Below are 14,245 nucleotides of genomic sequence, written 5' to 3' on the forward strand. Positions count from 1 at the left end.
AGTGCTGGGACCCCAGCTATTTACAATATATATTAATGATTTAGACGAAGGAATTGAATGTAATATCTCCAAGTTTGCAGATGACACTAAGCTGGGTGGCAGTGTGGGCTGTGAGGAGGATGCTAAGAGGCTGCAGGGTGACTTGGATAGGTTAGGTGAGTGGGCAAATACACGGCAGATGCAGTATAATGTGGATAAATGTGAGGTTATCCACTTTGGTGGCAAAAACAGGAAGGCAGATTAATATCTGAATGGTGACAGATTAGTAAAAGGGGAGGTGCAACGAGACCTGGGTGTCATGTTACATTAGTCATTGAAAGTAGGCATGCAGGTACAGCAGGCGGTGAAGAAAGCAAATGACATGTTGGCCTTCATAGCGAGAGGATTTGAATATAGGAGCAGGGAGGTCTTGCCGCAGTTGTACAGGGCCTTGGTGAGACCACACCTTCAGTGTTGTGAACAGTTTTGGTCTCCTAATCTGAGGAAGGACATTCTTGCTATTGAGGAAGGTTCACCAGACTGATTCCCAGGATAGCAGGACTGACATATGAAGAAAGACTGGATAGACTCGGCGTATATTCACTGGAATTTAGAAGAATGAGAGGGGATCGCCTTGATACATGTAAAATTCTGACAGGATTGGACAGGTTAGATGCAGGAAGAATGTTCCCGATGTTGGGGAAGTCCAGATCCAGGGGTCAAAGTCTAAGGATAAAAGGTAAGCCATATAGACTGAGATGAGGAGAAACTTTTTCACCCAGAGAATTGAAAGTTGTTGAGTCCAGTTCATTGGATATATTCAAAAGGGAGTTAGATGTGGCCCTTATGGCTAAAAGGATCAGGGGATATGGAGAGAAGGCAGGAGTGGGGTACTGAAGTTGCATGATCAGCCATGATCATATTGAATGGTGGTGCAGGCTCGCAGGGCCAAATGGCCTGCTCCTGCATCTATTTTCTATGTTTCTATGTTTCTCTTGTTCATCCTGATTTGAATGATCGTGTTGAAAACAGATGTCAAAGTCAGCAATGGTGTCATGATCTTGTTGCCGTGTCACATGACATCTCGGTCAACGATCCGGTTTATGTACTGAACTATGGTCAAGGTCCAAAGTGGATCGCCGGCACTGTTACAGCCAAGGAGGGTAACAGAGTGTTTATTGTCGTGCTCAAGAATGGGCGAACATGCAGGAAACACCTTGACTAGGTTAAACTGCGGCAACAGGGATGAACTGGAACTGAGTGAGGAAGATGCAGTCAGTGACCAACCAACCATTGTTCACTCATCAGAGGACTCTGCTGACATTACTGACTCTGAACCTTCAGTCTCTGATGTGGTCATGACCACTCCCATCAGATCGGCTACTCAGCCCTCAGTCTCAACGGACTCAGAACGCTCGCCCAGAGCCAAAGTTGAACTGAGATGATCAACTCACGAGAGGAAAGCCCCAGATCATCTCAATTTGTAAAAAAAACTGTTAAGATTTTAAAAGGGGGATGTTGTTATGTATTAATGCTTGGGGGTTACCAGACACCAGAGGGCGCCGCGGTCGGAGGTCATCAGGCTGTACGCATGTGGCATGTGTGCTTGGTCACGCTGGCACTCCTGGGCTGGAATAAAGATGGATCAGGTTGCACCTGAGTGAGTTTACAGTAACCAGGCTCTTGAGTCATTCATGATCCCAGCGCTTTGCAGCCAATAAAGTACTTTTGGAGTGTGGTCACTATTGTAATGTAGGAAACACAGCAGCCAATGTGTGCACAGCAAGCTCCCACAGACAGCAATGTGATAATGACCAGATAATCTGTTTTAGTGATATTGATTGAGGGATAATTATTGGCCAGGATACCAGGGGAGAACTCCCCCCCTGCTTTTCTTCGAAATAATGCCATGGGATCTTTTACGTCCACCTGAGAGGGCAGATGGGTCCATGGGTCCACATCTCATCCGGAAGACGACACCGCCCACAGTGCAGCGCTCCCTCAGTACTGCCGCCCCTCCCCCTCCCCCGCCCATGTCCAAATGCGCAGGGGATGCCGGATTCCGCTGCAATGCCTCCTGTGTTAGAATAGTCCATGAACAAATGCGTGCGTCAGTGGCAGCTTGAGCGGTGTATGAAAGGGAATCTGCACCCATATAACTGCACCCCAGCAACAGTCAGTGTCTTCAGCGGCAGAAGGAGGAAAGAACAAACTTGCATTTATATAGCGCCTTTCACAACCAGGACGCCCCAAAACGCTTTACAACCAATGAGGTACTTTTTGAAGTGTAGTCACTGTTGTAATACGGGAAACACGGCAGCCAATTTGCGCACAGCAAGCTCCCACAAACAACAATGTTATCATGACCAGAGAATCTGCTTTAGTGATGAGGGTTGAGGGATAAATATTGGACAGGACACCGGAGGAGAACTCTCCAGCTCTTCTTTCAAATCATGCCATGGGATCTTTTACGTCCACCCGAGAGGGCAGACATCGGTTTAACATCTCATCCGAAAGACGGCACCTCCGGCAGTGCCGCACTCCCTCAGTACTGCACTGGGAGGGTTATGCTGGGTCATATGCTCAATTCTCTGTAGTGGCACTTGAACCCACGACCTTCTGACTCAGGCTACTGAGCCACAGCTGACGTGGCAAGAAAAATGTACATAAAGTTAGGCATCGCGTGTAGTGTAATAAATACAGGGTTCTTGCATTTATTCAATTTCCTTCACGCTGAAAGCACTCAAAGTACTTCCATCAGCTTCTGGTTGAGACACAGTTATTGTTTTTATTCAGGCAAATGTGGCAGCCATTATATATCATTGACATCCCATAAACTGCATTGCGATGGATGACCAGTTAATTGGCTTTTGGCGGTGTTGGTTGAGGGACACCGGGAGAACTCCCTTCCCCCGCCCCCCGCCCCCCCCACCTTACCCGTCTTTGAATAGTGCCGCCGGGTTGTTTAGTGTCCACCTGAACGGGCAGACAGGGGCCTCTCCTGAACAATGCAGCACTGTCTCACTGCGAGGGTCGCAGTGTCAGCCTGCATCATGTCAAGTTCTGGGTTGACCCTTGAGCCCACGGCCCCCCCACCCCCGACCCTGTGACTTCTGCCGAAGAGGAGAAACAAAATTGAGGGCAAGGGTTGGGTGGGTGGGTGGCTCGGAGTGAATGGTTTTTATAAGGTCTTTGTATTGTTGTGGGTTCTGCATCTTCGTAGCTGGCCATTCAAGTGTACGGGTTTCCATGGAAACGGGCGTGTTCTGTCTGCGAATGTGGGCCAGTTGAGAGTGTCAGATGATGGAGCACAACTGTGTCCCTGACTCCTGGCAGATGCTGATTTACAGTCACCGTGATGAATGAAGCCTGGGAGGATTATGCAGTCAATTAGTACACTGTCTTTTCAATCGGGGACCTGGGTTCAAATTGAGCTGAGACCGATGCAACAAAATGGCTCCTATGTCTGATGTGGCTCTGGGATAATCTCAACCCAATTCTCGGTTCATCTAAAACACAAAGCAGCCCAAACGTTTGGTCTGGACAGTCAATAACTTGCCCGCCTCGCGCACATAGCTGGTGTGGGAATTGGCAGCAGCGCACAGCAATAGTGGTTGCTATTTTGAGATTACGTTTAAGGCACATTTCCTCTACTCACAGTTCTGCTGACAGGCGAAATGTCTGTTTAAAGCAGTGTTGTCGAATATATTAGCCATTAGCCACTAGCCACATGTGGCCTATCGGAAAACCAACTAATTGCATTTCTGATTAGTAAATAAAGAATGAGTAACAGACACTGTCATTGGTCATGTGCGCTCAATTCTCATTCGCAGGATGTGGACTTTAACCGTTTTTGTGAGTTTTGGGGTAAAATAGTCAGACAGAAAGCAGAATGTCCAAGTGTATTTTCATCTTTGTGAGCGCTTTACTTCCTTGGTCACTGAATGGTGGTAGATGTTTAGAAGAAAGACTTGCATTTATATAGCGCCTTTCATGACCGTCAGACATCTTAAAGCACTTCACAGCCAACAAAGTACTTTTGGAGTGTCACTGTTGTAATGTGGGAAACACAGCAACCAATTTAGGCACAGCAATGTGATAATGACCAGATAATCTGTTGTGTTATGTTGGTTGAGGGATAAATATTGGCCAGGACACCAGGGATAACTCCCCTGCTCTTCTTCGAAATAGTGCCATGGGATCTTTTACATCCACTGAGAGAGCAGACAGGACCTCCGTTTAATGTCTCATCTGAAAGACGGCACCTCTGACAGTGCAGCACTCCGCTCAGCACTGTACTGGGAGTGTCAGCCTAGATTTATGTGCTCAAGTCCCTGGAGTGGGACTTGAACCCACGACCTTCTGACACAGAGGTGAGTGTGCTACCCACTGAGCCACAGGTGGCACCCTAAAGTAAATATACACACGAGGTACATTTACCTGTATTGTGAGTGGGGATCATTTAGTTCAATAGAAGCGTAAATTGGGAGAGATGAGTAACAGGTGGCTGCCTCATTATCGCCCCTTTAAACGATTACCCAAAGTCAAAATGATACAGTATTTTCTAATAAGGTTAGTGCATGTGGCTAAAATGGTGTCACACTAGGTTAAAATAACATTTATAATGTTGTTAGGATCAACCTGCTTAGGAGGCTAGATTTGAAGCAACTGAGTGGCTTTCTTGGCCACTTCAGAGGACAGTTAAGAGTCAATCGTGTTGGTGTGAGACGTCGAGTTACATATAGCCCAGACCGGGTAAGGATGACCGATTTCATTCCCTAAAGGAGATGAGTGAACCAGTTGGGTTTTTACTTGTATCTGTTATGTATATAACCATGTAACATTTGCCAGCAGAGGGCGCGACTGTTGGAGTCCTAATGGTCACCTGCACACATGTGCAGGGCCAATATAAACGGTTGGCTGCCATGTTGTTTAGACATTCTGGATTGTAATAAAGACTAATGTCACACTAAGTTTAGCTCACAGTACTCGGCCTCGTGGAGTTCTTCTATACACAACAACTGGCGACAAGTAACATATTTAAAAATAATGTAAAAATGGATCATATTCTACTGTTATCCAGATCTATATATATATATATATATATATAATATATATGTAATGTATAAGTAATATTATACATTACATACGAACCTTCACGCAAGCATGGCTGCCATTGGAATATTAGAGCGATTCGTAGAGGTTGACAATTGGGAAGCCTTCGCCGAGCGTCTCGACCAGTACTTCATGGCCAACGAGCTGGAAGGAGACACTAACGCGGCCAAGCACAGGGCGGTTCTCCTCACCGTCTGTGGGTCTAAAATATACGGCCTCATCAAGAATCTGCTCACACCGACAAAACCAACGGAGAAGGAATATACAAGAGTTGTGCACGCTGGCTCGGGACCACCTCAAGCTGAAGGAGAGTATCCTCAGGGCCAGACATTGTTGTTACACGCAGCATCGTTCCAGGAGCCAGCACGTGGCAGATTATGTCACCGACCTGAGACACCTCACGGGACCTTGCGATTTTGAAGCTACGTTGGGGCAAATGCTGCGGGATATTTTCGTGCTGGGCATCAGCCACGAGGTCATTCTTCGAAAGCTGCTGGCTGCCGAAATGTTAGACCTGAGCAGGGCCATCGCGATCGCCCAGGCATGCATGGCCACGGACGATAACACCAAACAGATAGCTTCTCAACATCGAAGCTCACCGGGGGTGAATGTGAATCCATTAGCTCCGTGTTGGCGTTGCGGGGGTAATCATCGGGCCCATCAATATCAATTCAAGCACTACGTGTGCAAAGGCTGTGCAACAATGGGGCGAATGTGCAAACGAGCTGCAACATACCATGTGGCAGAGGATGATCGCCCCAGCGCGGATCACGCAGCACAGGCAACTCAACCCGAGGAAGAAGTGTATGAGGTACATACCTTCACCACCAAGAGCCCTCCGATAATGCTGAAAATCAAATTAAATGGAGTTCCAGTGTCCATGGAGTTGGACACAGGTGCGAGTCAGTCAATAATGAGCCAGAAGGCTTTCGAGAAACTGTGGGGCAATAAAGCACAAAGGCCCAAACTGAGCCCGATTAATGCAAAGCTACGTACCTACACCAAAGAGCTCATACCAGTCATTGGAAGTGCAGCATACGAAGGCATCATATGATGGAGCTGTGCATGACCTATCATGTGGATTGTTCCAGACAATGGCCTCACACTGTTCGGCAGAAGCTGGCTAAAAAAGATTAGATGGAATTGGAACGACATCAAAGCATTATCTTCAGTGGATGTCTCCTCGTGTGCTCAAGTGCTGATCAAGTTTCCTCGCTATTCAAACCAAGCATCGGCAACTTCACAGGCACCAAGGCACAGATCCATCTAGGCCCCGATGCACGGCCTGTCCATCACAAGGCTCGAGCGGTTCCATACATGATGAGGGAGAAAGTCAAGATCAAACTGGACAGACTCCAACGCCTGGGTGGGCGTATAAACGTTTCTCTGCCTTTTTTTAAGCCCACATCTAACGGTCAAGCAGAGCGGGCAGTCCAAACGATCAAGCAGAGCATGAAACGCGTGACGGACAGTTCCCTGCAGACCCGCCTGTCTCGCATTCTGCTCAGTTACCGGACGCGACCCCACTCGCTCACCAGGGTTCCCCCGGCAGAATTGTTACTGACGAGAGCTCTCAAAACCAGGCTCTCCCTAGTCCACCCGGATCTTAATGATCACGTGGAAACCCGGCGACACCGGCAGAACATGTACTACAATCGCGCGGCTGTTTCACGCGACATTGATGTGAACGACCCTGTGTTTGTCCTGAATTACGGCCATGGTCCCAAGTGGGTTGCTGGCACTGTTTTGGCCAAGGAAAGGAATCGGATGTTTATAATCAAACTGTTAAATGCAGAAAGCATTTAGATCAGACCAAATTGCGATTTACTGACAACCAGGAACGACTTGAAGAGGACATCACCATCGTCGATCCACCAACACGCATCCAACCAACAATCGACCTCGCTGTCAATCACAAGGATGAACCCACCGTTCCTGACAGTCCGGTCAGACCAGCCACGGTGCAGTGCAACAATGGTCCGACCAACTCACACACGCCAGGGTTTGAACTGAGACGATCAACCAGGGAGCGAAGGGATTCGGATCGCTTCATCTTGTAAATAACTTGTACCGAAGACTTTTGTGGGGGGGGGGGGGGGGAGTGATGTTATGTATGTAACTATGTAATACTTGCCACCAGAGGGCGTGACTGTTGGAGTCCTAATGGTCACCTGCACACATGTGCAGGGCCAGTATAAAAGGTTGACTGCCATGTTGTTTAGGCACTCTTGTAATAAAGAATATTAAGGTCACACTAAGTTTAGCTCACAGTACTCAGCCTCGTGGAGTTCTTCTATACACCACTTCTTTTTATTACCAGATTTTTAAAATGGCATTCAAATTCTCAAACTCCCATGGTGGGATTTGAACTCCTGTTCTCTGGATTATTAGTCTAGGCATCTGGTGTACTACCCAAGATGGGTAATGGGGCTGAGGTCCCGATCGGCCGTGATCTAACTGAACGGCAGAGCAGGCTCGAGGGTCTGAATGGCCTACTCCTGGTCCTCTGTTCCTCTGTATAACCCAGTCATGGGGTGTGACCTTAACTCACTCACAACTTTGATGTTCATGAGCTGTCCAAATTATATCCTTCACATACACAAAAAATGCAAACATACGGAGTCTGAGGAGGCCCAAGGAATCCTTGTGGGGCCAGGAGAAGCACTCCTACTCCTCCTGACTCACAAGGAACCTTTAGAAATTAAAGTCACTTACCTGGCCCTCTGGTGCTCAGGTCTTGGCTACCGCCAGCTTTTGCCGGTAGGAGATGGCGCAGACTTTAGTCAGGCCTGTGGCAAAAATGGCATGCATGTCCATTGAAATTAGGCCCCCATTCCATTGGGGCGGGTGGCCTTCCCATGCCTGAATTTAGCCAAGTGAAAATGACAGGGGGCAGGGACAGGGTGCGATCTCCTCCTTCACTCCTTCCATTGTAAGCCCCCACTCGCACCATTCCCCGCCCCCCCCCACCCGAGATTCAAATCGACACTGCTGTATTATTCTGTGCACTGCAGCACCTGCCATGTCGTCCAATGAGCCAAAGAATTTCACGGCTGCTGTTATCGGCCTTTGAGGTTGGCTGACTCTCCAATGCAGTACTGATGGAGTGCTGCCCTGCCAGAGGGTGCCGCCTGTTGGATGAGATGTCAAACCGAGGCCCCATCTGCCTGTTCCAGTGGTTCAGGTGGAACTTTAAAGACCACAATTCAGACAAGAGTAAGGAGTTTTCTTGATGAATTGGCTACCAGTCCTTCCTTAACCAATACCATCAACAACAAAAAAATATTACCTGTTCGCAAGGTCTTGCTGTGCTCCAAAATGGTGCTGAATTTGGTTACATAATAATGAATATTCATTGCATGTGTCGGCCTTTCGAGACGATGTGCTGTATAAATGCAAATCTTTCTTTTCATACAGGCCTAGTGACAACTCCCAGATGGCCATTTCCCCCCTCGGCCCAGAGTCGAGTCATATCCTTGCTCTGCCATGAAGGAGATACAGATCCAATTCAATCTTGTTAAGCACAGCATTCCTTTGCCAGGAGATGTTCTGCCTGAATTAGGATCTCTATAAACCGGAGTTGGAATTAGCCAGTTTGGTAATGTACCACAGCCCATTGGTTCAGCCATTCAGGCTCAACAAGACTCCTGCGGGGATCCTGCACAAAGCTGAATACATTCATCTGGCTCCTGCTGTTGCTGGATAAAATTTGGCAGCTGGATGATTGTTTCATGTGTTTGGTATGTCGATTTAAAAAAAAAAAATATATATATATATAAAGGTGGAGGAATGGGTGACTCAGTTGGTTAACACTTGGCCTTGCGTCGTTGGGACCTAAGTTCAAATACAGGTACAACCTCAAATCAGTTTGCGCAAATCTCAACCCGCTTCCTGATGGGTGTGGGTTAGATGGGATATAATTTAGGATTCTGAAGAAGACTGTCAGGAAATTTGCAGGCTTCGGTCCATTATGATGAAGGAATTTTTAGAGATTAAAGGTAAGTGAACACAGCACTGATGCTTACAAAGGGAGATAAACCAGAATCAGGCAACTCCAAACTCTTTAGGTTAACATTAACACCAAATGAATCTGTTTTAAGTGGTAAACCGGAGGAGTATGTGTTCAGCATTAATTTGATCAGAAGCAGCCCGCAGAGATTTAGCAGAACATCTTGCCTGACAAATCGTCTTGACTTTGAGAATGCAATAAATAAAATAGCCAGTGGAACTCCCTACAATAGAGCTTATTTTGACTTTCAGAAAAATTTTTACATATTTTCACATGAAGGGCTCTTAATTCAACTAAAAGGCATATGGGGAAGAACGCGGGACTAGATAAGTCAGTTAACCAATAGGAGTCAGTATTCCTGAGAAGTGTTATCCCATTAGATACAGTGCATGGTTAGATACAGAGTAAAGCTCCCTCTATACTGTCCCATTAAACACTCCCGGGGCAGGTACAGCACGGGGTTAGATACAGAGTAAAGCTCCCTCTATACTGTCCCATTAAACACTCCCGGGGCAGGTACAGCACGGGTTAGATACAGATTAAAGCTCCCTCTATACTGTCCCATTAAACACTCCCGGGGCAGGTACAGCACGGGTTAGATACAGATTAAAGCTCCCCCTACACTGTCCCATCAAACACTCCCAGGGCAGGTACAACACAGGGTTAGATACAGATTAAAGCTCCATCTTTCCTGCTCCAATGCCACAACCACACCCCAAGAACTGTACTTGGTACTCCCCAGTATCATACTTCTATTTCTCACACTAGCCATCCTTTTTAATAGACAACAAGCAGTTCCCTCTGTTTTTCCACTCACAGCTAGCCCAGTATTAACCCTGTCACCCTGGGTGGGATTCAAACTCACAGCCCAGAGTGAAAGGACACTCTTTAACCCAATGCACCACAAGGTCTTGTCTGTGTTTTTGTCAGTAATCTAATTAACAGTAAGGGGTTTGCTCCATTGGAATTCTGTATAATGAGAGTGAATAGGAAGATGTTTGGTCCATTGGAATTCAGGTGGGATGGATTAATCTGTTCTTGAATTGAGTACAAGTCTATCTGACATTCCTGTATATGAACAATTCAGTAAATATTCGTATAATGTGTTTCCCTCTTCTGGTTTCTTTCTCAGCGACAAGCCAAGTATTCTGAGAACAAACTGAAGTGCACCAAAGCAAGGAACGACTACCTGCTCAACCTCGCAGCAACTAATGCCGCAGTGGCCAAATACTACATCCACGATGTCTCCGACCTGATCGACGTCAGTATTCTTTACTTTTCTGCTGAATTTTGTGCTTGTTAAGGTGAGGCACCCGGTGTCTGCATCAAGTCCTGCCAGGTCAGGGACACAAGACCTTGTGTGTGTGTGTGTTGGGGGGGGGGGGGGGGGGAGCGGGGGAGGGGGAGGAATAAAAGGGATAATGAAAGGTCACTGAGCTAAGGTGGGAGAGTTCAGAGAGGTGATGGAAATCTTGGCTGAGAAAATTGGTTTTGAGAAGGCTTTCAGTGTCAGCTGTGGCTCAGTGCTTGCAATGTTGCCTCTGAGCCTGTGTTTTACACTTTTGCCGAAAGTTAAAATGACCCCCTTTGAGTGTAACTACTTATCACAGTGAGACTGGAACTCTCACACTCTGGGCTTATGGTTTAGTACCACTCATCATCATCATAGGCAGTCCCTCATATTGAGGATGACTTGCTTCCACGCCAAAAAGGGATGAGTTACAGGTGTTTCAATGAAGGACCTAATATTCCGGGTCCCGAACTACATCCTGAAGGGTGGAAGATGCCTGTGCGTGGATTTTTTTAACATCTGGTGGTCGTTGCACACCAGCCACCACATGGGCTAGGCCCATCCAGAAGAAGCAGGGAACAGGGAGAAGCCAACTAGTGGAGCCTGATAATGCTCCCCATCCTCTGGGGAGCTGTGCAAGGCAAGGAAGGGAAGAAAGGGGAAGCTTTGCCTTTGTGGCAGTACGTGAGGATGGACCGATGAGCTGCAGCAAAGTTGCCACGCTGGTCTGGTCTTCGAGTGGGGCAATTGTAAACTGGTCATTAAAAGTCTGTTGTGTGTCAGTAGATGTCCGTTCACTTCTGTGTCTCATGTGGGGACATTCATTAGTTCATAACATAAAAGAAGGAATCGGCCATTTGCCTTATACGTTTCTATGAGATCCCCTCTCATCTTTCCAAATTCCAGTGTATAAAGGCCCAGTTGATCCAGTCTCTCCTCATATGTCAGTCCAGCCATCCCTGGAATCAGTCTGGTGAACCTTTGCTGCACTCCCTCAATAGCAAGAACGTCCTTCCTCAGATTAGGAGACCAAAACTGAACACAATATTCCAGGTGAGGCCTCACCAAGGCCCTGTACAACTGCAGCAAGACTTCCCTGCTCCTATACTCAAATCCCCTAGCTATGAAGGCCAATATACCATTTGCCTTCTTCACTGCCTGCTGTACCTGTATGTCAACTTTCAATGACTGATGAACCATGACACCCAGGTCTCATTGCACCTACCCTTTTTCTAATCTGCCACCATTCAGATAATATTCTGCCTTCGTGTTATTGCCACTAAAATGGATAGCCTCACATTTATCCACATTATGCTGCATCTGCCATGCATTTGCCCACTCACCTAACCTATCCAAATTACCCTGCAGCCTCTTAGCATCCTCCTCACAGCTCACACCGCCACCCAGTTTAGTGTCGTCTGCAAACGTGGAGATATTACACTCAATTCCTGCATCCAAATCATTAATGTATATTGTAAATAGCTGGGCTCCCAGCACTAAGCCCTGCGGCACTCCACTAGTCACTGCCTCCCATTCCGAAAAGGACCCGTTTATCCCGACTCTCTGTTTTCTGTCTGCCAACCAATTCTCTATCCACGTCAGTACATTACCCCCAATACCATGTGCTTTGATTTTGCACACCAATCTCTTTTGTGGGATCTTGTCACGACCCTCTGAGAGAAGAAATTCCTCCTCATTTCCGTTTTAAATGGGCGACGCCTTATTCTGAAACTCGATTCCCCCACTCCTCTCTGCATCTACCCTGTCGAGCCCTATCAGAATCTTATACGTTTCAATAAGATCACCTCTCACTCTTCTAAACTCCAATAAGTATAGGCCCAACCTGCTCAACCTTTCTTCATAAGGTTTCCAATTATTTTTGAGCACCAACAAAAATAAAATCATCAGCCCTCAAGCCATGATCCCACCTCCCGGCCCATTACTATTCTGGCCCTGTTGGAATTTGATGAAAGCCAAGTGGAGTGGCACACCCTACAGACTGCTCCAAAGCTGAAATTATTCAGGCCCTGACACCAAACGGCCCACAAAACCACCAGGCTACAGCTGAGTGCAGATAAGATCAGCTAATGAGATCAGATCCCTTTTGTGGCCAAGTTTGTACTCTTGCTGGTTTTACAGTTGAATTGATCTCACCGAAGTGCTGTGTGGTAGACCGTGCGAAGTGACTATTACATCCTTCACAACTGGGCCAAAGAGTCCATGGGGCTAAAAGTTGGCGGGGTTACTGGTCCCAGTCATTGTATGGAGCTGGCTTAGGTTCAATGTTCCCCTTCACTCAGTGCTGAACTTGAGGCTTTGTCCTGTCCCTGTTCCTCTCTGGCAGTTTGCCCATAGGCTGCCTGCTCTCTGCAGCCTCTGTTCTCCTCACAATAGTCTGCACAACTTCACTTCCTTGTCTGTTTGCTGTGACTGAAAGCCCCAGATGGTTTTCCGCTTTTTATCCTCTGTGAATTGTAACCCCCCCCCCCACTCACCCCCGCCCCCATCCGATGTTCTCAGAAGCACAAATCCAGCATTGTGCGACCTATTCCGCTCTGGCTGCCAGGCACTGCTGTGGAACCGACAAGAATATATATGTGCTGAACAGGAATACACACACCTATGTTAGCTGCCGTTACCACGGCAACCTGGATTTATGTACAAAGCATTACACAGTGAATAACTGCAGGTTACTTGGAGCTAAACTGCACTGGATAAGTGTGCGTTTGTAGAGTGAAGCCAGAACACAATGGGGATGAATAGCGAGGAAGCATCTTTTTGCCTCAGTTCCAACTCCCCCCAAACCATGTGCTTATTCAACACGAGAATTTTACTAAAGAAGCAGCTTTGCTCTTTGTGTTCCCTCGTCCCCTCATAATCTATTTTATTCACGATTTCTGCCTTTCTTGTGTGAAGCAGCTTTCATTTACACCTCACTGGTTTGAACTGTACAGTACAGAGAGGGTACAAACCTAAATCTGATCCTTGTGAGGGTTCTGCCATCTTTTTATATTTTGTTTAAGTAACTGTGAAAGTGATCCCTGAATCCAGAAAATCTGTCCATTTCCAATTGCCCCCCCAACCCCCTCCAGCCTGAATCCAGCCAGGTCTGGTTCCTAGACTCGTGAAAAAGAGTATCTATTGGCCGGGTCCCAAAAAGCAGGATCTAAGTGACTCGCTCATTAGTTTGGAGAAAGTCGGCCAGGATTCATTCACTGAGAGTGCATTGAATGGTGCACTCTGACCACAACTGCTTTCCGCATACCTGAGCAGGCTTGTCATCTGTAATCGCTTTCATGGTCCACATGCACAAACGATTTCAAAATGCATTGAGTGAGTTATTCTTCAAAAACAGATGATGCATGCCAGGGACAATGGGGTACAGATCACAGCGCCAGGGGGGAAACTTTGCATCTTTTACAGCGGGAGGTTTTGGGCAGGTGCAAGGAGGTGCTGCCTGATGCCCGAGGAGGCATGGCCGCCCTACTGCTGAGCATCACGATGATGTCACGGGCATTTCGGTGTGGGTTCTGCCCTGGTCGACTGCACGTTTGGCACAGTACAGGAAGGTTTCACCAGGGACCTTGGAAACATGGGGGGGTCATTTTGAATTTGGGCGATTAGTGTAAAAGGGCCGGTATCGGATCAACCATTTATACACCACCTGATTTTCAGAAATTGGGAGAGATGGCCATTGGGCGAATGATCCAATATCGCCCAATTTACACTATCGGCCAAAGTCAAAATTCCCCCCGCCCCCCCCCCAATGAGAACGGTGCGTGGTTTGATCGGTGCGTGGTTTGATCGGTGCGTGGTGATCGGTGCATGGTGAGATCGGTGCGCGGTGAGAT

At 47.3% G+C, this 14,245-nt stretch overlaps 1 protein-coding gene across 1 annotated transcript in view; it reads left to right on the top strand.

The window, feature by feature from the left end:
- Nucleotides 1–14,245, top strand: part of srgap3 (SLIT-ROBO Rho GTPase activating protein 3) — a 296,153-nt gene that overhangs the window by 209,662 nt on the left and 72,246 nt on the right. Inside the window, exon 6 of the mRNA XM_070895763.1 lies at nucleotides 10,236–10,364. Within this exon, the coding sequence (XP_070751864.1) occupies nucleotides 10,236–10,364 (129 nt within the window). The remainder of the gene's footprint in view (nucleotides 1–10,235; nucleotides 10,365–14,245) is intronic.

The sequence above is a fragment of the Pristiophorus japonicus genome, chromosome 12 (genome assembly GCF_044704955.1).
Source record: "Pristiophorus japonicus isolate sPriJap1 chromosome 12, sPriJap1.hap1, whole genome shotgun sequence".
Classification (NCBI taxonomy): domain Eukaryota; kingdom Metazoa; phylum Chordata; class Chondrichthyes; family Pristiophoridae; genus Pristiophorus; species Pristiophorus japonicus.